Below are 26,149 nucleotides of genomic sequence, written 5' to 3'. Positions count from 1 at the left end.
AAAAAGAAAAAAATCACCTGATGACCTTCATTTTTCAATTATTATAGTTATCTCTACCACCTAGAAATAAATAATCACTGTCAAATTTTGGTGAATTTCCTTCTAGTTTTTTGTATTTCCTACATTTTTTTTAATTAGCATCTTTCTCATTTTCTATGTCATCAAAATTCTTCATGATTTTTTTCTATTTAAATAACATTTTATCATTTTGTTGTAATATAATTTATTTAACCATTACACTGTTGTGGAAAATTTAGGTAATTTCCCATTTTTACCATTTTGGATGATGTTATAATTAATCTCTTTGTAACTTGAGTCTTTGTGCTTGAGGCCGTTGATATATGAGCTACTACATTACTCTTTGAAAGTCTCTACCATATTCCTTCCAATTGATGGTATCTTAAATTTTCTCTGCACCATTAACCACTGGCCAACTAACATAATCAGTGGACTTCCAAAAACTACAGTTCTTCTCCAGATAGACTAAATGGCCTATTTACAATGACCCACACTGAACATTGATTTCCCTGACATTTTAGAGCAGCTTTTATAGACATGGCTGGAAATTAAGCTTACAATTAAAAAAAATAAAGAAACATAAAAAAGAATGCCATTTGCATAGTCTAAACTAAGCAAACAGATCCAAAATGTATACATAGTAAAAAGACCAGATGTAAATAAATAAAATTTTGATTTTGGCCTTCTTTAGGTTGTGAACTTTCAGTACTTTCTTTTGTTCTTTTCCTATCTACACTTTCTACTATTCTCAAATCAATGTGAATTGCTTTTATAGCAAAAAAAGCCAATATACTTTATTTTTAAGAAAAAGATATATAGAACCAAGCAATTTAGTCCTCCAAAAAAACCCCCACATTCTTCACATTGAATGATATACAGTTTCCTATTACAGTAGTATGCGAAACACCTATGGTTATGACTACACCTACAGACTCAACTGAAAGAAAAAGGCAATCATAGGAATCTCTCCAGGCCACAAAAAAAAAAAATTGTCTCAATTATCTATAGCTTTCACACAAAATTGTTTTCTGATCTGGAATTATCCAGATGACTGACTCTTTCATTTTTCTTCTAACTCTACATGTACAACTAACTCTACGACAATTATTTACCATTGAAAAATTGTGAAGAAAACACCAGATTAAAAATGAGGACACACAGAAAAATTGGGCATGAGTATGTAATAATTCTCTGTACTTTCTGGGTATTAGTCCATTCTCATTCTGCTAATAAAGACATACCCAAGACTGGATAATTTATGAAAGAAAGAGGTTTAATTGACTCACAGGTCTGCAGGGCTAGGGAGGCCTCAGGAAACTTACAATCATGGTGGAAGGGAAAGAAGACACATCTTTTTTCACATAGTGACAGCAAGCAGAAGTGCAGAGTGAAGGTGGGGAAAAACACCTTATAAAACCATCAGATCTTTTGAGAACTCACTATCATGAGAACAGCATAGAGGTAACTGGCCCCATGATTCAATTACCTCCCACCGGATCCCTCCCGTGACATGTGGGGATTATGGGAACTACAGTTCAAAATGAGATTTGGGTGGGGACACAGCCAAACCACGTCACTATCTTTGTAACTTTTCTCTAAACCTAAATCTATTTTAAAGTAGATTTTTAGGAGACACACATGGCTTCTGGAGTTCTCTGCCTTTAGCCCTCTCATGACATTAGAGATTCACTGAATATTTCTGACCTCAAGCTCCTACTTTATCAAAGAAAAAACCATATCTATACACAAACACATAAATATATATGTATGCATGTGTAGGTATATATGTGCATATGTGTATATATGCATGTGCGTGTATGTGTATATACACACACATATATAGATATGTATTCATGTTCTTAAACTTACATACCTCTTAGGAGTGTTGCAGTCTCAAACAAAATAAGAGCTACAAAAACAAAATTTTAGGTCACTATATGATTATAAAATAATAATATTATTTAATAATCTTTTGGCAAGTAGAAAACCTGTGTTACATAATGGACATTGAAGAGGCCAAATCTACGAACTTTTTATCTTAAAAGAACTCTTACTTTCTTGTGATAAATTTTTCAAAAAGAAAGCAAAATTTTGCTTAAAAGGAAATTTTGGATGTAACAAAGGAATTTGGGGATGTAAATTTAAAGGCAAGATAAGTAAATCATGAAGTGAAAGGAAAAAATTAGACTATGTTTCCGCATAGTCTAATTTTTTCCTTTCACTTCATGATTTACTTATCTTGCCTTTAAATTTACATCCCCAAATTCCTTGTAGACAATTACAAATGTCCTTCCTCCTACTTTTTAGATATCACAAAGCTGTAAGTTTTCATTTCTTAATCATACATTATCTTACTATTATTTAGTAGCTAGTTCACCCCTTAATAATTTTCCACTAAACTATGGATTCTTTCCAGTTAACATCAATTCTACTGCAGACATACCCAAATACAAACATAGAATTTTCAGTGTAATCTCAAAAATCATAATAACGGATATCTGTCATGTTTATACACTGGAGCTTAAATGTTTCTTCTCATTTTTCCCATTGTACAAAATAGCACTACCAAGATGTTTTAGCCAAAAGCTGCATCATCTTGGAATTGTTCCTACCATTTTGCAATACATAAACAGGTCATATTCAATCCACCTGTAAGGTACAGGGAAATAAAAGTAATTTTTTCCCTTCTTCCATTGCTACTACCCAAGTTGAAGACTGGGACATTGTCTTTCTCCCACACCACTGTACTGGTCTCCTGTTTGCTCTCCCTGCTTCCTCTGTGTCCCCTTAATGATCCATTTTTAGTAACAGACAGATGTGCTCGAAACTACCCAAATGCTTTCCCATTGATCTTTAAACTAGGTCAGGCACAGTGGTTCATGCCTGTAATCCCAACACTGTGGGAGGCCGAGGTAGGCGGATCACCTGAGGTCAGGAGTTCAAGACCAGCGTGGACAACATGGTGAAACCCCATCTCTACAAAAATACAAAAAAAAAAAAAAAAGTTGGGCATGATGGTGGGTGCCTGTAATCCCAGCTATTCAGGAGGCTGAGGAAGGAGAATCACTTGAACCCAGGAGGCGGAGGTTGCAGTGAGCCAAGATTGCACCACTGCACTCCAGCCTGGGCAACAGAGTGAGACTCGGTCTAAAAAAAAAAAAAAAAAAAAAAAAAAAAAAAAAAAAACTAACACAATACTTCTTAGCTTGGTGTATAGTAAGGATCTCACTGACCTCTCCAACTTCATTTTATCCCTCTCTCCACCACAGCTGGCACATTCTCCGTTCTAGCCACAAGGCTGTTTCCTAGAACACCTCTTTCCTGCATTTGTCTTTCTCTGTGTTCACTCAGTCAGAAGCTCTTCCTGGGCTATCTCTGACCAGCTGTTTCTCATCCTTCCTTTCCTCAATATGACTTTTATCACCTCTCTAGTATCCCACGCTACTATTCTGTATCTGAGCATCCTATTTTTTCCTGTGGCATTTCTAATTTAGATGTTGGTTTTTGTTTTTGTCTATTGCCTATCTCACTCTCTAATATGCATGCTCTTCCAGAGAGAAATTGTCTATTTAACTCACCACTGTACATACTATACCTGTAGTATTTAATACATAGAAGGAAACCAGTCAATATTTTAAGTGAATGAATATTATTGATGAATTAATTAGGTGTGAGTAGGATCAAGCTCTAGTAAATTTAGAAACCTCATGAGAGTAAACCATGTTTCTTATCTTCCCTGGGTCCAGGGGGCTGCAGAGTCACACATCAAGAACCAAAAGTTGTGGGTTGCTATTGACAACATCAATCAAAGCAAAAGTGAGGGGCACTGTTTGATTTATCAATGTCATATTTCCCTCCCAACTCTGAACATACCTATTTTGTGCTTTTTCTATTTCAAAATAAATGGTTCCCTATAAGCCCAATTCTAAATGTTAGCTATTTTACTTCTATGAACAAGATAGATGTTTGACTCTCTCCAAATTCAAATTTGTACATGTTTTATAACCCCTATTGATTTCTTGAGTGGTTAACCATGTACTTAGAAAGCAGTGTAATTATATACCTGGAGGGTGTTAAACCTGTTAAAAGGTAAACTAACACTATAAGAATACAAGGTACCATTTAGTTAATAACTAATCTCCAGCCCTAAATGATGTCCATGTGGAAGTAAACTGTTTAGACTCACATTGGATCCTTAACTGTTTCTAAAGTAGTTTTTTGCACTCCAGTTATCACTGACTAGAAATTAAGGAAGTGCCAGAAGCAAGTCATTTGTTCAAAACTGGGAAGAAAAAAAATGAATCTTAGCTACACATCAGCTCTTAAAAACATAATTTTGGGAACGCAAATGCAATGAATCATGGGTACTTCAACTTAAGCTAAGGTGATCATACAATTCATCATTCAAAGTAGGAAACTTTTGAGAGTAAAACAGTACACCATGAATAATTTATGCTGGGAAAGTAGACATAAATAAACCAAGACTTTCGAGGTCACATCCTAGCTGAAACCAATCTTTCAGCTCACTTTCACTGACTGCATTTGGACTATTAAAAGATATACTCTATCAACATGAGTTTGATTGGTAAATGGTTACCAACCATATACAAACCCTACTTTTTCTAGGGCTGCCATAACAAAATTACCATGAATGAGGAGACTTAAAACTACAGAAATTTATTATCTCACATTTCTAGAGGCTAAAAGACTGAAATTCAGGTATTAGAAAGGCCACACTTTCTCTAAAGTTTCTAAAGGAGAATTTTTCCTGGGCTCTTCCAGCTTTTGGTGGCTCCTGCATGTTTTGGTTTTAGTGGCACATCTCCAATGTCTGCTGCCATTTTCATATGACCTTCTGCTTGTGCATCTTCACTTGCCCTTCTCTTGAGGACACCAGTCATGGATTTGGGGCCCACCCTCATGCAGTATGACCTCATTTTAAGTAATTACTTATTTCCAAATAAGATTACATTCTGAGGTTCCAGGTGAATGTGAATTTGAGGTAAACATGGATCTACCCAGGACAGTAACCAATAAACTATTGGTTATTATTTTGCCAATCACTAGATATAATATTTTGCTGATAGAAAAAAAAAGTAATGCTGGGCATGAAAAAAACTTGCTCATTGGTATTACTGTGTCTCTATAACAGGTTAAATAGAGGGACAACACGGAAATCTATCATGGATCTTCACATCATTAAAAGTTTTATTTTAGGCAGCATTATCACATTCATTGACAGTCTTACTGTGCTTAAACACAAAGATGTTTAATTCACTGACATGTACCAATAGATTATTGAGAAATACCAAAACTCGTTAAATTCTTCAGGGCTTATACTGGGTTTGGAAGTTATTTTTTAGCAAAACCTATAAAATTCTGTGATTTTCTTAGAGTGATCCCATGACTTTTTTATTGCCAGTTTCATTTAGAATGCTCATTTAACATGTCAAACCCACCTTCAGAAATACGCATAGCACAAACAGCTACATTTGTTTCTTTAAATAATTTTATCTTATTCTTGACTATGAGAAGAGATGGTATACCTTCTGGCTCTTTCAGTGAGAATCGCTTACACTAATTTGGTCAGGTGCTGTCAAATGGCAGTACTCCAGATTTATAAATTAATTCAGATCTACACAATAAATTCTCTCATTGCCATTTCTGGGCCATGACATCATTCAGCAGACATACGCAAACCCATCAACATTTGCTTATGCTTGACCTTTCACACTATTCATAGCTATCCTTCTTGTCTTTCATGATTAGCAACACATTTTTGCCCTGCATATTTTTACCTTTTGCTGAAGGAGACTGAAATATACAGGAAATATGGCTTTTACCTATGCACCTAGTCTTTTTGTACTGGAATATATACTTTCTATTGAGTAGCCTTCTCTGCCAGATTGCACCTTACCTTGTTACCTAAGGTAGGGATTGATTGTACCTTTACGGACATTTCACTGAAGTGGTGATGAGCTGGCTCTGATGCAAACAACCAGGGGCATTAATTTTTTCAAAGCCACCACACTGAGGTGGAAGTGGCTGCCAAACATATCTCCTATGCCTATAATATTCATGTATTTATTCATTCTATATATTGAACACTCACTTTGTGTCAGTCTCCGTCCTAAACGTTAGCTATATATACGTATATATACACACACATAGATACACACACACATACACAAACATACATACATATATACACAAACATATATATATAAACCTGGAAACAATACACAGTCTCTGCCCAAAGAGAGGGTGTAATCTACTGCAAGACTTTCTTGTGTGCCCTGAATAGGTAACAGGTGTGTTAGTGCAGTGATCCACCTTAGCCTTCTGGGTGGCTTGGGTGGCTAGAGCCCTAAGGCTGATAATGTCCTCTTTTTATCAAAAACTCTATTTTTTCTGTATGTATGGTGATGTGAAAAATTTGGAGATGCCATAATCTAATGCAGTGTTTCCCAGAATGAAGTCTGATGGAATAGTCCCACAAAATGTTCCTCCAAAGAGCAGGGAGGTTCCACTGAGAAATGAGTCTAGGAGCACTACATAATGCTTGTTCCCTCCTGGCATCTCACAGTGTAAGTTAGCCTTTTAAGGGCTCTGAGGAAAGCAGCAGTAAAGAAACCACTATAATTTGGTTTAATCCACTCTGTCCCAAATTTATTTGACTACAGAACCCCTTTTTCCCATGAATTCTGCTACAGAAGTAGTCATGCATCAACAGAGCTCCCCTCAGGAAACTCTGGTCTAAAGAGCATGTTCTATGTCTGTAAGGCCTGCAATTTAGAAGCACAGGTGGCCATTTGTCCTGCCCCATGAAACCAAAGAGATATTTCTCACCTTCTGCCTCTTCTATTCTGCTGTCAGTACCCACTCTTTGTTTTAATATCATTTATCTCAATTGCCACAGTGACACAAATAGTAATTTTGCCTCCAATTGTTTTCCTCTATTTGTCTTCTTTCCTGCCCCTGTTACCTTTCTTGTGACTTCATCTTTTCCACGGACTAGCTGAGCTGATATAGATATCACCAGTGGCCCAATGCTCCTTTACTCTCATCTGTAAATTGAAGCAATCATAAACATTGGTATAATCTGCACCTTTTCTCAGCTGTGTTATCTGTTCCTGTATTTGACAGGATGCTTCATTTGCTTTCACACAGGGTGTTCTTGTTGTCAATTCTGTTAGTTATCCAACAGAGTCATTAAAGAAGCCTGGAGATTTGAAAAAATTGGTCTCCAAATATCTGAGAATTGACAAAATCTAGAAATCTCTCACAGATGTTGGCACTTGTTACAGGCACACAGCCCATTCATAGAGTGGAGTGTTCTCAAAAGAGACAAAGATATTCTAAAACAAAGTGAGTTTTCCAGGCTGACTACGAAGGGTAAGGAAGGCTTGGCAAGCTGAGGTCCCCTGAAGACTTCCCATAACATCCAAGAGTGGATGCGGGAAGAGCAGCAGAGGGCAAACCATGGCTCACACACTCATAGACCACGGCGGAGACTGGCACTTTACAGAGAGGAGCTAAGATAGACCTGGGACCAGAAAGGTGGGCCACGGTAGGACAGTTATCAGGGGAAGGAAGGGGGGATCCAGGGTGCAGGAAAGCCTAGCATCAGATAGCCAAAGCCTGCAAGAGGTAAGAAAAAATGGTGATGTGAGGTCAGGACCACCAGGCTGCACACTATTTGCACATCAGAATCATCTAAAGCACTTTTTAAAAGACAGATCCAGGCCCCTCAGCTGGTAATTCTGATTGAGCTGATCAAGACCAAAGCCCGGAAATCTATTTTTCACAAGGGAAGGAGGTGAGTTCGCACTAGAACAAGAAGCATTGCCCTTAAAATAGGAATTTTAGTGTACTATAATTCTCATTATATTTTATCCTTAAAATTCACTATTTGTAAGAGATCATAGTAGAATTGTGTTGATACAAAACTCACAGATATATATATCTATATACATACTTCTGTGAGGAGGGTCAGAGCATCAACAGCGTCCTCTAAGAGCCTGTGATGTCTAAATATGGTACTAAGGTGCTATACCTATAATACCTATAAATTCTGCTCAGGTATCTAGCATTGCATAATATCCCCAACCGTGGCGATCTGCAATTTCTAAACTGGGTAGTTCATTAGTGTTTAGAATTAAACATTAAATTTAAATATTCCATTTAAATAATAGAAAACATTTCTAGCTATTAGAAGCACTTTTACTAGCAATTTTATGGAACTTTTTAGTTTCCTTTTTTTTTCAGAAGTTCAGTTTTAAACCAGTTTTCATAGAGAATATTACATTTCTTCTAGTGTCTTTTCTCAAGCACTTTTGAGACTGTGCCCAAAAAAGCCTATTGAAGAGTAAAAGCTATACCTCTGTTCCTTAGTTTAATAAATTATAAAAACCCCTCCAGTTCTTTTTAGGGTGCTCTTGTAGAAAATCAAACTGATCACTAGTTTTATCACAGTATCATCAAGTATATCTGTGCTTCTAATTGTGGTGTTTAGCATCTATTACCATAAAATACTTTTAAGTATGAGAATAAATGCATGGTTTTATTCAGAAGCTGACAAGGAAAATGTTTTATTAATTTAAAATACTAGTTTCTATTTTGAAATTCATTTGCCTGTTTTTTGTTTTGTTTTGCTTTTTTAAATAAAAGTTTCCTTCTGCCCTGAAAATTTTCAATATTCTCACTTCTGGACAATGCTATACACACAGTGTGAATGGCCAAATTAGCATCTATTAATTCAGAATTGACCATACATAGTTCCACTGTGATTTTTGAGGTATGACATGCATACAAATGACAGTTTTTCCACCTAGAACTAAAGTTCCCATACTTCAATCTTTAAATGAAAGGGGTAATAAATTCTTCCTTTCAGAATCACACACATCCCTGTCTAACAGAAGTGATATTATTTTAAAAACTCGATGATCTGTTCATTTCTCCATTAGCCTCACCAGAAGCTGTGGGAAGAAGAAACCACATCCCCTTCTCTGGTTCCACTTCTCCAGGATCTGCAGCCACTCCCCTCTGGCAGATATTCTTTCATAAGGCAGTTCTTACAGCCCCTTTGACATGCCACCCTCACCTACAAAAAGTTCTTCCCATGTAGCAAAGTTAAGGTTCCTTTTCTACTGTTTTAACTTTTGTATATTTTTCTGGAAGCTTCCCAATATCAGTAGAGAAACCTAGGGAAACATTCCTTTATTTTAAAAACTATGTATTCATCATCTTGTGCTATGTTCTGTGCTACGTACAGAGACTACGTGAGTTTTTTTTTTTTTTTAATCAAATATATTACCAGCCTTTAAAAGGGAGTTTCTGAACTAACGTGTCACACAGACAAGTAAACAATAATGAAGATTTGGTGTGGACGGTGCTGGAATAGGAGAGTGGTTTTAGGTCAGAGGGGCAGTGAGCCCAGACTGAGGAGACAGAAGAGAACATCGCAGAAGTTTCTTAGAGGAAATAATGCCAATGATGAGACCTAAATGATGAGTAGGACTTTGGTAAATGAAAAGGAAGGAAAGTGAGCATTCCAGGCAAAGGGAATAGCATATGGAAAGTCCCAGAGGGGAGAGAGAAATTTCATATGATGAATGTAAGAGGCAGAAAAATTGCAAAAGGTGAGAATGGAGAAGCTGGGACTAGATTCTGAATTGCCTTCTGAGTATTGTTAGCATTTGGCTCATTAAAGGAACAATGAGGAATAACTTGAAAATTATTTCTTTGGGAAGTTTTAAGGGCGATCAAAATGTACTCACGTTTTCTCTTCTAGAAAGATCACTCTGGCCTAGGTGGAAAATATATTTCGAGAGGGCAAAATTGGAGGCATGGTGATTTGCTGACATATGGTCTGACTTTAGTGAGTAGCAGTAGAAATGTAGAGAAATAGACAAATTTGGGATATACTTAAGAAGTAGAAATCACGGGACTTGGTGATTTACTCAGTTAGAATTTAAAAGTGAAACCCAGATTTCCTGTTTGGTCAATGAGTAGATAAATATGCCTGGGATAAGAAGCAGGGGAAGGAAGTGGGAGAAGGATCTGATGAGTTTGAGGTGCCTGGGGGACCCTAGGAATGTTGATATATAGATATGAAACTCCATAAAAGTGTGATCACCTGATCACCTATAAAAAGGTGATCTGGGCTGACTAATCAATATTTGGAAGTCAGAGGCAGTAAAATGACAAATAGAGGCCTTGGGTGAGGATGAGCTCTCTCAAGGAAAATGTTTAAAGTGCAACAAGAGAAGAACCTTAGAGAAGTATCAACATTTAAGGAATCAGTTGGAAAATGGGAGCCTACACAATAGACTATGAAGGAGCAACCAAAAAGAACAAGAAGTGGGTGGTATCATGGAAACCCAGGAAGAGAGGGCTTCAAAAAGGAGGTTGTGGTCAGCTGTAGCGAATATTACTGAGAGATTGTGATGGCTCAGGCCTGAGAAGAGACTACTAGTTTTAACAATAATGTTGTTGGTAACATTGGTCATAGTAGTTTCTCCGAAGGGGTGACCAGAGAGCTGCAAGAATGAGGAGAGGTGAGTGCATAAGTGAAGAAAAGGAGCAGAGACAACACTTGTAAGTTTCACTGTAAATTGAATAAAGGAAACAAGAGGTCTACCAAGGGACATGGATTGAGAGGGCCTTTTTCATTTTTATTTTAAGAAGGAAGACACTTGAGTGTGTTGAAATGCTGATGGAAATGAGCAAAGAGTGAGGGAGAGTTGAAGATACAAGAACAAAGGGAAATAATTGATGGAGAGCCCTTGAGGATGATGGAGGGGTTGAGATTCATGATGGGCTGGCCCTAGACAAGGTACATGGGTTAAAAGGCAGAAATAAAAGAAAAGAAAGAAGGAAAAGAAAAGAAAAGAAAGAAAGAAGGAAGGAAGGAAAGAAAGGGAAAAAGAAAGAAAGAAAGAAAGAAAGAAAGAAAGAAAGAAAGAAAGAAAGAAAGAAAGAAAGAAAGAAAAGAAAAAGGAAGGAAGGAAGGAAAGAAATTGTTTTTTAGAGTAGCAATAGAATCTAGGTGGGATAAAGAGTCAGAGTCAAAAAACACAAATGATAAATAAGATATGAAGGCCAGATGTTGTCATGTATTTTTTAAGTTCCTAACTAACATAGTGTACATATCACACTGGAAAGAGCCCTGACTTCAACAGCAATTCTGTTTACTAGTTGTATAAATTACTAAGACAAGTAATTTAACCTACTTTAACTTCATTTTCCTAATCTATAAAAAAATGGAAATTTTATAAATCTACCTTGAAAGGCTATACTAAGGAATACATTTTGACCATGTTAAGTAAGTATTAACACAATGGTGGTCCTGTTGTAAGATTCTCAAGTAATTAAAGACATAATTACTATCATCTTGTCTTAAGAATATGTTTTCTTGGTTGTCTTTAGAAGATAATAAGCAAAATCACTGAGAGACAACCAATACTTTGGCATATGGATACACAACATATAGCATAGTGTCAGACACATAATAGCTACTCAAGAAATATTCATATAATAAATTACTGAAAGACAGCTTTGGTGTTCTATCTGTGTTATTCAAACCTTTGCTTTCACTATATTCCAGTAAATGCTCTAGCCTCAATCCTCTTCACTCTCTGCCAGTTAGTCACTTCAGGGTCACAGAAGAAAACAGATATATCACCTGAGGAGGTTTGTCTTGACTATTTACCCATTTCTGCACACGCAGCCTACAAAGAAGAAAATTGCTTGGCTCACATGGCCCAGAAGACTAGAGTAGATGGGACCTGACCCGTTGCTTCTTTCTTCTGTTACTTAGTGTCATTTTCAGCATTGTCACCAATGAAGCTCACTAAGAAAGGATGCCTAGATTAACCACAAGCAAATAGTTTTGGCCAAAAATGCATAGATTTAGTTCAAGACAAAAAGGAATAGAATAAATATATTCTTGGCATAAAATGGCTTCCCATGGCATTTTCTTTCTCTAAAGTTTTTAGCAAACTTTGTCTCCTGAGAGCAGCTTGAAAGTAAGGAGATGCTGAGGAGAAAACTCAGTGGGGAGAGCTGCAACAAATTGCCCCAGATAAGCTTAAGGCAACTCCAGCTCTGGACTCCCAAGAGGCTAATGAACCATAGATTCCTACCTCTTCCCAAGGCCTGATACTTACAGAAATGTTGTCAAAGACATCTAAAGCTCCACAAATTATTGTATTTTTAAAAGGTCTTCAAACCAAGTCCTGTAAACCGATAGGAGTTACCCACTTGCTGAGAGTTAATAGGCTCTTGACTGAGTGTTGAGGTTTGAAAAGGACCATTAGAGACAGAACACAACTTCTCCCAGCGGCCTGCTCTCTTCACTCTTCTGAGGGCTCTGCCATTGAAAGCCAGGCAGGGCATTGCCGAGTCAAAAAACAGAGCAAACAACTAAGGAGCTACTTATTTTGCTCTTAATAATAAAATTTTTTGAGATCCAGGATTTCTAACTAAATCTATATGAGCCTTGTTATGCCAAATTATTGGATTATAATTGTATTTGGATGTCAAGTGAAAATGTTGCATACGAGTTTTTCTCCCAAGATTTTACAGATTTTTCAGTATTTATCTATGTAAATATAGTACAAGTAGAAACTGAGTTAATAAAAGCCCATGCAAATAATCATCCACTATTGTTGCATTTCAATTACTCCAGTCCCCAAATTACTATGTATATTTCAGATGCTGGTACTTTTTCCAATTTAAATTCTAGCAATCCCTGAATCATGTCATCAAGGCCTTGCCTGAGAATCCAGTAACATGAAAATTAGTTTTCTTACACTTTATTTTAATTTTATGTTCAATAAGAATATTTATAGCATATGCAAGCAATGATAAGGATAATCACATTTCACATTTTATATTAGTGCCTATCAATGGTGGAATGAAGAGGAATTTCTGTTTGTTTGCATCCGTCCTGTTCCCAACCCATACCACTGCCTTACTAGCAAAGTTTCTGATCCAAGTAGTTTCAATTATTTTTCTGAAAAAAATAAAATAATGTTCAACTTGCAGAAGAAATGTTAAATTTGTAGCAAGAATGTTGAAGGACATGGTCTCTGTTTTGAAGAGTTATTTTCTAAGTCTTTAACAGAGATTAAATAACAAGAATGTTATGACTGGGTCTCTGCTCTTTACAAAACTTAAAAATTGATTGTGTCCTTAAATTCTCTGTGTCCCTCATGCTAGGCTGTCACTTTTAACTAGCATTTTTATTTGAGTCTGTGTCCCAGAAGCTTTAAAAAGGAGAGACTCGGCCGGGCGCGGTGGCTCACGCTTGTAATCCCAGCACTTTGGGAGGCCGAGGCGGGCGGATCACGAGGTCAGGAGATCGAGACCATGGTGAAACCCCGTCTCTACTAAAAATACAAAAAAAAATTAGCCGGGCGTGGTGGCGGGCGCCTGTAGTCCCAGCTACGCGGAGAGGCTGAGGCAGGAGAATGGCGTGAACCCGGGAGGCAGAGCTTGCAGTGAGCCAAGATTCAAGATTGCACCATTGCACTCCAGCCTGGGTGACAGAGCAAGACTCCGTCTCAAAAAAAAAAAAAAAAAAAAAAAAAAGGAGAGACTCTTCTCATCTACTCATATATGCCTTGAAGAAACTATGACAGCAGGTGAGGTTATTGTGGAATCTGTTAAGTTGCAGGAACTCAGACTTCATTACATTCAGAACCCATTCAATAAGAATGCTTTTCTAGGCTTTAAAAAACTTGGATTGCAACTCAAGCTAGATATGAGGTTTTACTGCCTCATATGTTTATACCTGATAAGATAAGGAGAGGAAATCATAAGAATTGTATATCTTCTTTGAAACCAACTCTAACCAACAATGGGGACAATCATGACTTTATTTCTATATTTATAATTTATTTCTGTCCCAGGCATAATGTAAATATAAGGAGAACAAAACAAACAGTTTTTTCCTTTTCTAGTTAAATAAAAGTAGTTTCATTTTGCTTTGGAGAAATGGCAGTAAGTAGGGGGAGGGTAAAATTAAGTAATTACAAAAGGTGTGTAAGAATATGAATATTTCAATACTGGAGTTTCCCTCTACTGTCATTACATATAAAAAATAGCAAGATTACATAAATACATTCAAAATTGAAAATTTTTGTTTTCTATAAAAGTATGACACATTTTGTGGACCAACAGCAAAAGATCATTGAAAAGATAATAAACCAAACTGTAATACTCACATGCATGTGCATGTCAAGATCATATAGGATGTTAAAGCATGATTTTAAAAATTGAATTTAGGTCCACTAAACAAAGGAAAGGCAATACATTACATAGTAAAGGTCCTCTCTGCTAGAATGTCTGAATTATAGACACAGTCAAAATTCAAGATATTTTATACCCTTTCAAAAGGTAACATGTCCCATAATTAAGGCAAAAGTATTTTGCTTAATATATATAAATAATGTCCCTATTTCTCTACATCTTTCTCCTAGCATATCAAAAATAATATTCTCTAATAAATGTTAGTAAATATTCATGATTAATCATAAGTAAATATTAGCAATAGAAATGTTACTTTCAGAATTCAATGAACTTAGAGCTCTGAAATAACCTAATCGATATACACTAACAGTCTACAACATCCCTGAGAAATGGCCACACAGCTCCTTTCAATACCACCAGAAGCCCACTACTTTACAATGGAACTCATTCTCCTATTGAACAGCTCTAGTTGTTTAAAAATATGCAGTGGAGATCTGCCCACCTAAAACATCCACTAAATTCCTGATGTTTCCTCTAGTTTAGGATCTTTTCAATTTTCTCAGAAATGCTTACACAGAATCAGACTCTTCTGGATGAATCAGTGGCCTAAGAATTTGCATACATTTGAAATAAAGTCCTGATTAAAGTGGGGCATTACCAGAGAAATATCATTTGACCAGCCCCCAAAGGCCTCACAGACTGTAGTGAACAATGGGTAGAGTCTAGTTCTCTGGTCTATACAGCAGAAGTTTGACCTTACAAAACTTCAGAATTGAGTGGGATGAAGAAAGTTGACATGTGACCCCCTCAAAAAATAAACAAATTCAGAACTAGTCAATTCTCTCAAATGAAATATGTAACTGTTAAATGGGTAAGATATTCATGTTGTTTTGTCAAAGCCATTCCAGTATGATGGCTACATAGAAGTCAAATTATTTTAAGAATGACTAGACAGTAGAGCATCAGAATAAGAGAAATGGGTTAACTGAATAAATATTTAATAGCATCAGAAACTAATAACCTGGTGCATCTATCTCTGCCCCTGGGACTCTGGGTTTGCTACTTCAGGCTGGTTTTTTAAGACACACCAACTTGGGCTGGGTGTAGTGACTCACGACTGTAATCCCAGCACTTTGGGAGGCCGAAGCAGGTGGATCACTTGAGGCCAGGAGTTCAAGACCGGCCTGGCCAACATGGAAAATCCCCATCTCTAAAAAATACAAAAAGTTAGCTAGCGTAATGGCACATGCCTATAGTCCCACCTAATAGGGAGGCAGAGACACAAGAATCACTTGAGCCCAGGAGGTGGAGGTTGTAGTGAGCCAAAATCACGCCACTGCATTCCATCCTGGGTAGGAGAGTAAGACTTTCAAAATAAAAAACAAAGACACACCAGCTTGGAGAGCACTTGGATAGATAATACAACTTAACTTTCAGAACTTCTTTGGCCAACCTTTAATCTTTGTCCAAAGGAAAACATTCTCTTTTTTAGAAATATGGATAGATTTAGTCAAATTTTACACTGTAATATTTATCCTTTGATCCATAATGTGTTCCTTTGATAGATTAATTATCTAAACAACATCTTATTTTCAGCTTTTTAGGGAAAGGAATACGGGGCAATGGTAAACACATACACACACACGCATGTACATACTGGACTGTATTGATTTAAGTTGGAAGTGCTAAATCTGGCTTTGCCCCCTTTCTACCCACTTAACCCTACTTGACTTGCAGTAAGGTAAGGCCTCACCATTTGCCATTCTCTTTAGCTTTCCCTATTTCTTTCCCTACAAGCACCAGGGTAGAAACAATATGAGTAGCTGTACTATAGAACAGCCCACTTCAATAGCTCCTGACTGAAGTGTTGACTAGCAATGGGCATGGAGCCCTATTAGCTCTGCTGCAGATAACTCAGATTGTATCAGAAATTGTTTTTTCAAAGGGTCAGGAACTCTCTAGAACAAACCATTTGTAAACATTTAAACAGGAAACTAGTTGAGGATTTTAAACACAGACATGAAGAGTTTCTACCATAGCCTTTTATCTATTTTAGAAGAAAGAGCACAACCCTTAGATTAAACCTCTTTTAAAATGGAGGACAGAGAAATCAATGTCTAAATCATAAGCTACTGAAGGAAACATGCAGACTTCCAGAAATACATATTTTATATAATTTAAAATGTTTTAATGCTTTGTTATTGCTTAATACCTACTATACATAAACATTAAGATCACAAACACTATGGTTCATATACATGTTTGTTTGGATATTAGATTTCTGTGTTTCTACTCTTCTTAATATACTAAAATCTCATTTCTAAAATATGTCTATTGCATTACTAGCAGTGGTTATATATTCAGGTTTTCAATCAACTGATTTACTTGGTTGGATTGACTATAAATTTGTTGACATATATTGATGATTCCTCATTTTCTTGCCCAGAGATCATTTCTTCTACTCATTTATTTTCAATCTCTCTGCTTTCTTATTTGACAGTATCCTATGAGCAGCATAACAGAGCACTCCAAGCTCATAAGGAATAGCGTAAACTAATTAGCAGATTTTATGATGGAAACTATTCCCTGCCCATGTGATCACCCTGGCTGGATAATGAACTTTATGAAAATATCCATCTCTTACCACACTAAGGCAACAGCCTCATTCAAACAAGCTCTTATTTTTCCTTTATACTTCAGTTCATAATTGTGAATATGGCACGAATCCAGAAACAAACTGTCAGTATGGGGTGAGGTACAGTGTTAAAAATAAAATAGCCTAAAAACCGGATTTTCACTTTAAAAAATTCTTGATATTCTTTTGTAACTGACAGAAAGAAAAATAGCCCTAATAAGATGTGTTTGAAAAATACTATATCTGAAAAGACAGTGTATAACTGAAATTTAGGGAAGTCACAGAAAATTTCCCTGCATGCAGGTGTTCAGAAGCACTGAGGGGTTACTAATGAACCCTAAATAGAAGTGTTGAATAGTTTGTTATGGGAAGAAGGTCCAGAAATGAAAGTGAAAATCAGAGCTGGTTCATTACACCAGCAGTGTGACTGGCAAACCCCACTGCTAAAGTCTCCTTTAAACAGCAAGTGCATGGTTTGATCGCTATAGTGTGTAGCCCCCGGCCCTGGCACAGAAGGAACACAGCCTCCTCCATGGGTTCACGAACTGCCTTGCTTCCATTTTGGCCACACGTTCCCATGTGGGAAATTTCACCCAACACTACCCACTTTAATTTTGGTGTATTTGCTTACTGCAGTTGCACTTGCTACCAAAAACATTATACCACAAAATTCCAAAGTAACTTCAAAGAAGAGGGAAGAAACCAAAAAAGGTCTATACGTTCTTAGTTTTCTCCATGGAAGTAGTTTGTTCAGTTTAATAGCTGTTATCGATGTGCAAATACTGTAATTCAAACAAAAAAATCACCAACCATCCTAGCTAAAGAGACACAGATAAGAAACAAACTAATGATTTAAATGTCATCTACAGGCTCTCTAGTATACTGATGGTAAATCCCTTACAAATTTGGGTGTGTAACATAAAATATCGCCCATCATAATGATGCATATAAATATCTCTACACAAGAAAGCACTACACATATTTTACAACTTTTTTCAGACTTTAATGTTTTGCAGATGGCATCTGGATCTTAAAGATGTATAGATATTTTGCGGCTCTGTTTAATCATAAATAATACATTTGTCTGATTCACTAATACCAGAGGCATGTTTTTTTCTTCTGATGAATATGTTTATCATCCGTGACTGCTAATAATAAAACCTATACCCTTATATGGAAATAAAGCATTTCATAAAAATAGGAATTCATTTGCCATTACTGCTGACTAATTACTAGGGTGTTGAAGAGTACCTTCAGATTGAAGAGTGTCTTCAGATTGAGTTCATAAAAGCTATATTTCTCATGTGTTTGGGCAGAAATTTTCAAGAATATCATATTTCAGATTTAGGGAAAACTCAAGGCAAAAGTGTTATCATAAAATGAACATATTAAGACTCAAAAGACACTTAAATATGGCATTACAAATATGAAGCAAATGTTTTTGGACTAACAAAGGTCAAAAAAATTCAAATATCTATGAAAACATGGCAAAACAAGTAGAACATGTTGTAATGGCAGGCAAAAGTATTCATTTTAGAATCCACATTTATTCTTTATCATAAGTTTAGGTTTCACATAGCATTGTTAATACAGGCCAAATATGCATTTAAATACACTTACAGTATTCAGTGTATACTATGTGAATATCTACGTAAGTGATTCTGAAATAACGTTTTCTTATTTAATAGGTTTATTTTGGCAACAAAAAAAAAAGTATGGATGCTAGTGAAAATCATGTTTGCAGTAGATTTTAAAAGGCTGAAAGAATACATTTGTTGAAATTTGCATTCGGTTTGGAAAATGTGTGTTTAACAATTGAACACGGCCATATTTTAACTTTTAAGCTCTCGTATTGCGAAAGTATCAAGGTATTACAGCAATTTACTCTTAAGGACATTATGCTGGGCTTTGAGATTTAAAAAATAGGATATTTCTTCTTGGAGTATTTCGTGATCAATGTACGGTCCCTATGTGAGGAAAATTAAAGCTGTCTGACAAGTCCTAGAAACACCACTAGCTATTAAAGATGTAGACAATTGCATAAAAGCATAAAAGCACTGGGTAATTTTGCAAATTTCATCTCTAAACACAATGGTAAAGACGTCTGTCTTTCAGTTCTTTCTTCCTCTTATTTCTGAAGCATAGCCCTTTAGTTCTTGCCCTTTTAAATATCTTTGCCTACCATAGCTTTGCTTCTTAATGTACTGGTTGATCTTATGAGGCTAAGAAAGTATTTACAGGGGGTGCTTACTTTTATCTGTATTCACAGAGAATGCTAACAAATTAGAAGAAAGTGCCAGGGAACACCACATACCTTGTCCGGAACATTACAATGGCTTCTGCATGCATGGGAAGTGTGAGCATTCTATCAATATGCAGGAGCCATCTTGCAGGTAACATTTTTACTCGTAAGAATAGTTAATATATAAAGTTAATATGCAGAAACTAAGTTGTAGATGTTGATAGAAAATTGGTCGACATTCTTCTTGAATGGGTGATCAGCAACAAAACTTTTCTCTGCTTCTCCTGTGCATGTATGCACACATACACACATACTCACACAAGCATTCACATACTAAAAAAAAACAAAAATATGTGCACCTTATACACTCAAGTACTATATAACACATTACTAAACTCTTCTAGTAGAATTTGAAATTGTACTTTGTGCATTATAAGCTCCTTAAAGGTACAAGTTCCTCCGTATTACTATTCTTTCTCCTGAACACAGAATAGTTGCTCAATAAGTATTTATTACACAAATGAGTGGATGAAGCCCTATGTATATTAGATAGCATAGTTGCTTCTCAGAGTTCATCTTTTCCTAAGTCCTTCAGGTCTTCTCATAAATATCATCAATCCTTGTTTTGCCAGGCATTCACTATTTTCTATACATCTGCTCTCCCATGGAGCCGTGCAAAGTGAAATCATTAGCTATACCTCCACAGTTTCAAACTCAGTAGAGACACAAAGAAATTGTTTATCTGGATTTAGTTTATAAATATAAATACTGGCCAGGCATGATGGCTCACATCTGTAATCCCACATTTTGGGAAGCCAAGGTGAGAGGATCACTTGAAGCCAGCCTGGGCAACAAAGGGAGATCCTATCTCTAAAAAAAAAGTAAAAATAAATAAATAAATTAATTAATTAAAAATTAGCCAGGCACGGTGGTATGCACCTGTAGTCCAGGAGCTGCTCGAGAGCTGAGATGGGATGATCCCTTGAGCCCAGGAGTTCAAGCCTGCAGTGAGCTATGGTCACACCACTACACTCCAGCCTGGGCAACTGAGCAAGACCCCATCTCTTTTATATATATATATATATATATATATATATATATATATATATATATATATGTATTTAAATACCTGCTGTGTATTCATGTCTAAAATATAATTATTTCAGAGATGGCAAAGCCAAAATGAAAACATAATTTATTTTTATTTACATTAAGTACAAGTGACATATGATGAAATAGGTTGTATTTTCATTTACAACAGAAGATTTCTCTCTCTCTCTCTCTCCCACTCTTCCTCCCTCCCCCCTCCCCGCCCCCCACCTAGAGCTGTCTTCCTTTCATGTTTTCCCTCCACAAAATATACTAGCACAGGCCTTCAACTGAAGTCAGGCAGGGTGAACAAAACTGAGAAGTTACTCCTGCCACCCCCTCACTCCCCAGCAGTGTCATTATTATTAAACCCTTCCCGATGGAGAGAAAAAATTTCTCAGGATGTAGTTATGAGAAATTCAAAGTGAAGTAATAGAATAGTTCCACAAAATCAGTGACAGGTTGATCCTCTTTAAGTATTGTTTTCTTATGAGCTATTTTCTCATTTCATTGACACATGCTGATTTTCATATGTAGACTGTCTACCTGAACTTTCCGTGAGGGTTGAGTGAGAGAGGCAACATTCATTCTCAGATGAACAATACCTTGTCTTGTTTTGCAGAACTATGTTGCCTACATCATACTTACTTTTTTCTAACAAAATTTGACTCTATCATCAGCAGATGACTTTTTTGACCAGAAAATTAATGACTCATCCTGTAACTCTGATCCTAATATTTACATTTATTCTGACAATGGCATAGAGAATGTTTCATCCAAAACAGACTAATTTTTGTACCCATGTCATCAGAAACACATATTTTTTCAAGTAAACATGTTGACTTAGGTTGATTAAAGAGCAAATTAAATAAAATGTAAAGCTCACCTTCCAGAAAATATAGAAATAACAGTCATTCCTGGACATGTATTATCTCTCTATATTGTCACCAAAAACAAATTATCTAGTAATCCTCCTGCCTTTGAAATTATTATCATAAATGTAAAAAGAAACCACATATCTGATAACCGAGAAACACAAAGACATCTTGTTGAAAATAAGTAGTTGAGAGCCATAGCCACAAAGTAATATTTATTTAGAAAGGGACACAAAAAGCCCTAATTTTGTGATGAAAATAAATGCCTATCGATAAACTTATAAAAATGAATGCAGCAGCTACAGGTAACTGGGCACTATAATTTCTTCCAGGTGTGATGCTGGTTATACTGGACAACACTGTGAAAAAAAGGACTACAGTGTTCTATACGTTGTTCCCGGTCCTGTACGGTTTCAGTATGTCTTAATCGCAGCTGTGATTGGAACGATTCAGATTGCTGTCATCTGTGTGGTGGTCCTCTGCATCACAAGGTCAGTAATAGCCCTTAGTGGCTACCCAATAAAGGGATATATTGTTCCTCTTTTATTTAATCAGATCCCTCCGAGTTGAGTTCCTTCATGGACTCTGCAGCCATCCATTCTCTATGAGTCCTATGTCCTTAGCATAAGAGTATCTGAATAGCCAATGGAGTGGTACAATAGCATATTGGGGTGGTACAAATTATTTTCCTTAATTTTGCCTGATGATAAAGATTACTTATTTTACCTACTTGAATTAGTATCCTTATCTACCTGGATTAGTATCCTTATGTATCCAAATCAGTTTTAACATATCTTGGTATAATAACAAACACATTTTTATCTTAGGATGACAAAATAGTTTTCAGTTACAAAATGTAAAAACACAAGTAGTTGTACTTTTATGGTAAATGAAAACCTTAGATACAGAAAAACATGCAGCAAATATCACAACAATCTTTTATATCAAATTCCCAGCCTAATCAAAAGGTAATTGTTTCCTGGAGAATCAGGTTAAAAGACACAGGGGTTTCCTTTAGTTTCAACAGAAAAGAAAACCATGATTAATTAGCAATGTCTGACGTTGGGCTTGGAGTAAATGAATGAGGCCAGTACTTGCTTAATTCATTTGCATGCAAACCAATGGTAACCAAGAATTGGACTTTAAGCCAAATGCGTATCATTTATGTTCTGTGTAACCAGAAAAGTCACTGAAGATAGTCCTTACTGACTTGATTTCACTCTTCTATAAAAAGTTCCAAGGAAGTTTTTAAGATTTTCACCAAATTCACAAGGCGTTTAGACTTTCTTCATTTGTGCAGCCCTCCAGTAAATCAGAATATTTCTCTAAAAGTTGTTTTGAACAGATACAAAAATAAAAGAAAGTATCGTATCTTTAGAAAATAAGGGTCATAATACATTTCAGTATGGCATTGCACTATCTTCTTTGAGGACAAGTGTGGCATTTGCTCTTGAAAAAGACAAAATATGGTTCATAAATCCTCGCCTGGCCTAAAGGCTTAAGGGAAGATCACCAACTAAAGCTTTGGGCTGCTCTAGGCCAAGTTGAGTTCATCGACTTGACTCTCACGTTTAGATGCCAAGTGATTATATTAAAATAGATTCTGGGGAACATAAAGATAACAAGAAACCAAAAATACTGCATATAAAAAGAAAAAGAAAAGAATTTAAAACATAGGAAACTATGCCATATTACTCTAATATCTAGCCAATATCAGTACATGAAAAACAAAACCTATATTTAATGGATATAATCTCAACAATTTGATTGCTACTTCGACTACTGACACAAATGCAAAACTGTAAATACTTTAGCTCATGTTTTCAATTCTGTTATGAATCACAGTTGCATTCCCATACATAATAAAAACAACAGAAATATACAGGATCCTTTCCTCACTAGGAATTGTGTAAGCACATATTATGTGTGTGTATCGTATATGTATATACACAAATACACACATACATATGCACATCTAATAACATTACAAAGACGAAACAATTATCTCCACTTTCAAGATAGAGACCCTAAGGTAGAAGTTGGCAAATTGCTGACTTCACACAGCTGAGCAACAAGGGCAGAAATGGTGTCCAAGTGGCCTAGTGCCAGAGCCTGGACACTTCACCATGCTCATACTGCACCGTGTCTGGTAAGGATTTTGTGTATTCTGATGCTCAAGATTATCTAAACTGGGCTCCAAATTAGAGTAAGCTATTTTTCCAAGGCATATGGACTTATCCATTTTCCGTGTTATAATAAAATAAAACCTGTCCTCAATTTATTGGCTTTTGAGGGGAAGGCACAGCACATAAACTAAGTTAGTATTTTGTAATGCCTTTTACAAATCTGCCTTAAGACCACCAAACCTTCTAGAGCCTTTCCAGGATTCATACTAGTCAATAAAGCACACCAATTCCCAGTGTGGATTCATTTCACTCACTTGAAAACATTCTGCTCTGAAACCAGACTTTCCAACTAGGCTATCTGTCTCCAAACCCCAGAAACCCTACTTTCCTGATGACCTGCCCACATTTGTCTGTCAAGACCTATTTCAAAATAGGTCTTGCTAAAATATTTACAAAATTGCAACAAGCAGAAGTCCTCCCATTTCCTTTGATTTTTCATCTTCCTCATCTGGTTTCTCCTGTCTTCTACATCTCTCTTCTATCTCTTCTCCTTCTTTCTACTTTCTTTTTTTAAAAAAATCTTTTCTCTTTTGCTTCACCATTTTAGCCAAACACCTGCCCTGCTCCTAAAACACCACGTGTCACAAAAAATATGGACATTTGGAGACACGTTTCAAAATGAAAAGAGTTGCCCTGTTGAGAAGTTGGATTTTTGATCTTTTTATCTCTAGCTGCCATTTGCTGGGAATGTGATTTCAGCTCCATGTTCACTTTAACAGATCTATCCTCCCTCTCAAACTATACATATATATATATATATTTATATACACATACATACACACACACATATATACATAAACCCACATATACACACGTGATATATATGTGTATGTATATTTATATATTTTTATATATTCTGATACTTCACAGATTATTATAATAGAATTTTATATGAACTTTCCATTATTCTCATTTGCATAGTCAAAGCACTTTTTGTTGCAAGAGAAAAAAATCAGACATTTTCAGATAATTTGACTGAATATTAGATTTTTATAGATGCTAAATAATTGGTACCAATTTATGTCCCTAATTTATACTATTAATGTACAAAAATGATATTAGGCTGGTCCAAAATAATATTCCTTTCCATTACATATCAGATATTAGCAGTTGGTTCATTCTCTGGTTTGATAGGATTTAAACTCATAACATTGAAAAGTCAATATAACATTCATTCCTAGGACATTTGAAATATGAAATTGTTGAAGGCCTTTAAAGTGAGATAAAATGGGCTCATGACTTGCTTGATTGCATTGTGCTGAGTCATTCTTTGTGCCTTAATGAGTAAGCAGTTAAGGACAAAGTAAATGTCTTCCTCTTCAACTTCTGCCTGTGTTCAATTCCCAACAAAAACTTAAAGACAACTGCACAGAGAAGCAAAATAATAACTTTTCCAAAATAATCCAAGCTTCTACTAATCATAAATTCTTTCATCTGAAATACTTTAATAATTTGCTTAGTCCACATCTTTACTCCGTGATTGTAGGACCAAACTGTAGGTAATAGCATTGGACTAAGATTTGTAAACTTTCCAACCTTCCAGGAAATGTCCCAGAAGCAACAGAATTCACAGACAGAAGCAAAATACAGGGCACTACAGTTCAGACAACACAACAAGAGCGTCCACGAGGTTAATCTAAAGGGAGCATGTTTCACAGTGGCTGGACTACCGAGAGCTTGGACTACACAATACGGTATTATAGACAAAAGAATAAGACAAGAGATCTACACATGTTGCCTTGCATTTGTGGTAATCTACACCAATGAAAACATGTACTACAGCTATATTTGATTATGTATGGATATATTTGAAATAGTATACATTGTCTTGATGTTTTTTCTGTAATGTAAATAAACTATTTATATCACACAATATAGTTTTTTCTTTCCCATGTATTTGTTATATATAATAAATGCTCAGTGATGAGAAAAAATTGGCATTCTTAAATTTGCGGTATCTCATAACTGTAAATATAATCAGACTAGTACAATCTATACAACTACCAATATTTCATGTTTCTTCTCATCTTGAGACAGCACATTAGTCTGTACAGGACTCAGTGGCTAGGTTTTGAGTGATTCCAAGATCAAGGGAAATGATGGTTATTGGAAAAGAGAAAAAATAATTTACTTTATATCGAGTGAGGATAAAATATTTCAGATCTTTGAATCATCTCTATTTCATCAACTTTCTTCCCTGGTCTTCCATTTTCATCCCTAGAGCAGAAAAATCTCTGGCATATAAACTAAATAAAAGAAGAAGGGGAGGGAAAGTGTTTTATAACTCATAAAGGAGAGGGAAAGAAAATATTGGTTTTTATTGGGGAAGTAGCTTAGAATCCCCCAGTTAAGTGCATATATCTGAAGGATACTGAACAAGTTACATACTAGGTATACACAGAGTAGCAAAATATATTCCATTTAGGTGGGTGGAATTACCAGGGGAAAAACGTAATAACACCATTAGATGTGAAACACCAAAATCGTGAATTCTCAAAAGCACCATACAATATTCATAGTATACGGTTCTTTGAAAAGAAGTTAGAATCACAACCCATACCCCATGAATAGCTTTATGGCTAATGCAGCACCATAATTTGTAATGGAACTAAGATGATGACAGTATTTCATGAAAACAGAGATATGTTTTGAGCATATTTATGTGGTGAGGTAAGAAAGAAAATTAATCTTATAGCACCTGAAAGACCTCACTGGGAAGTTGGTATGGATTTTTGTTTGATTTGTGCATACAAATAGGTATCACAACTTGGTTTGGAAAAAATAAGCTGTGAAAATTCTCAAGGAATAAGATGAAAATAAATCAATTATTATCATTTAGCTCTGCAAA

At 35.9% G+C, this 26,149-nt stretch overlaps 1 protein-coding gene across 1 annotated transcript in view; it reads left to right on the top strand.

The window, feature by feature from the left end:
* The window catches only part of TMEFF2 (transmembrane protein with EGF like and two follistatin like domains 2), a 254,885-nt gene extending 229,650 nt beyond the window's left edge, over positions 1–25,235 (top strand). Inside the window, exons 8-10 of the mRNA XM_003253871.4 lie at positions 19,179–19,302; positions 21,448–21,606; positions 24,845–25,235. Coding sequence (XP_003253919.2) covers positions 19,179–19,302; positions 21,448–21,606; positions 24,845–24,941 — 380 coding nt within the window. The 3' untranslated portion in view covers positions 24,942–25,235. The remainder of the gene's footprint in view (positions 1–19,178; positions 19,303–21,447; positions 21,607–24,844) is intronic.
* Positions 25,236–26,149: the final 914 nt, after the last annotated feature.

The sequence above is a fragment of the Nomascus leucogenys genome, chromosome 22a (genome assembly GCF_006542625.1).
Source record: "Nomascus leucogenys isolate Asia chromosome 22a, Asia_NLE_v1, whole genome shotgun sequence".
Lineage (NCBI taxonomy): Eukaryota > Metazoa > Chordata > Mammalia > Primates > Hylobatidae > Nomascus > Nomascus leucogenys.
This window is presented reverse-complemented; position numbering and strand designations above follow the sequence as displayed.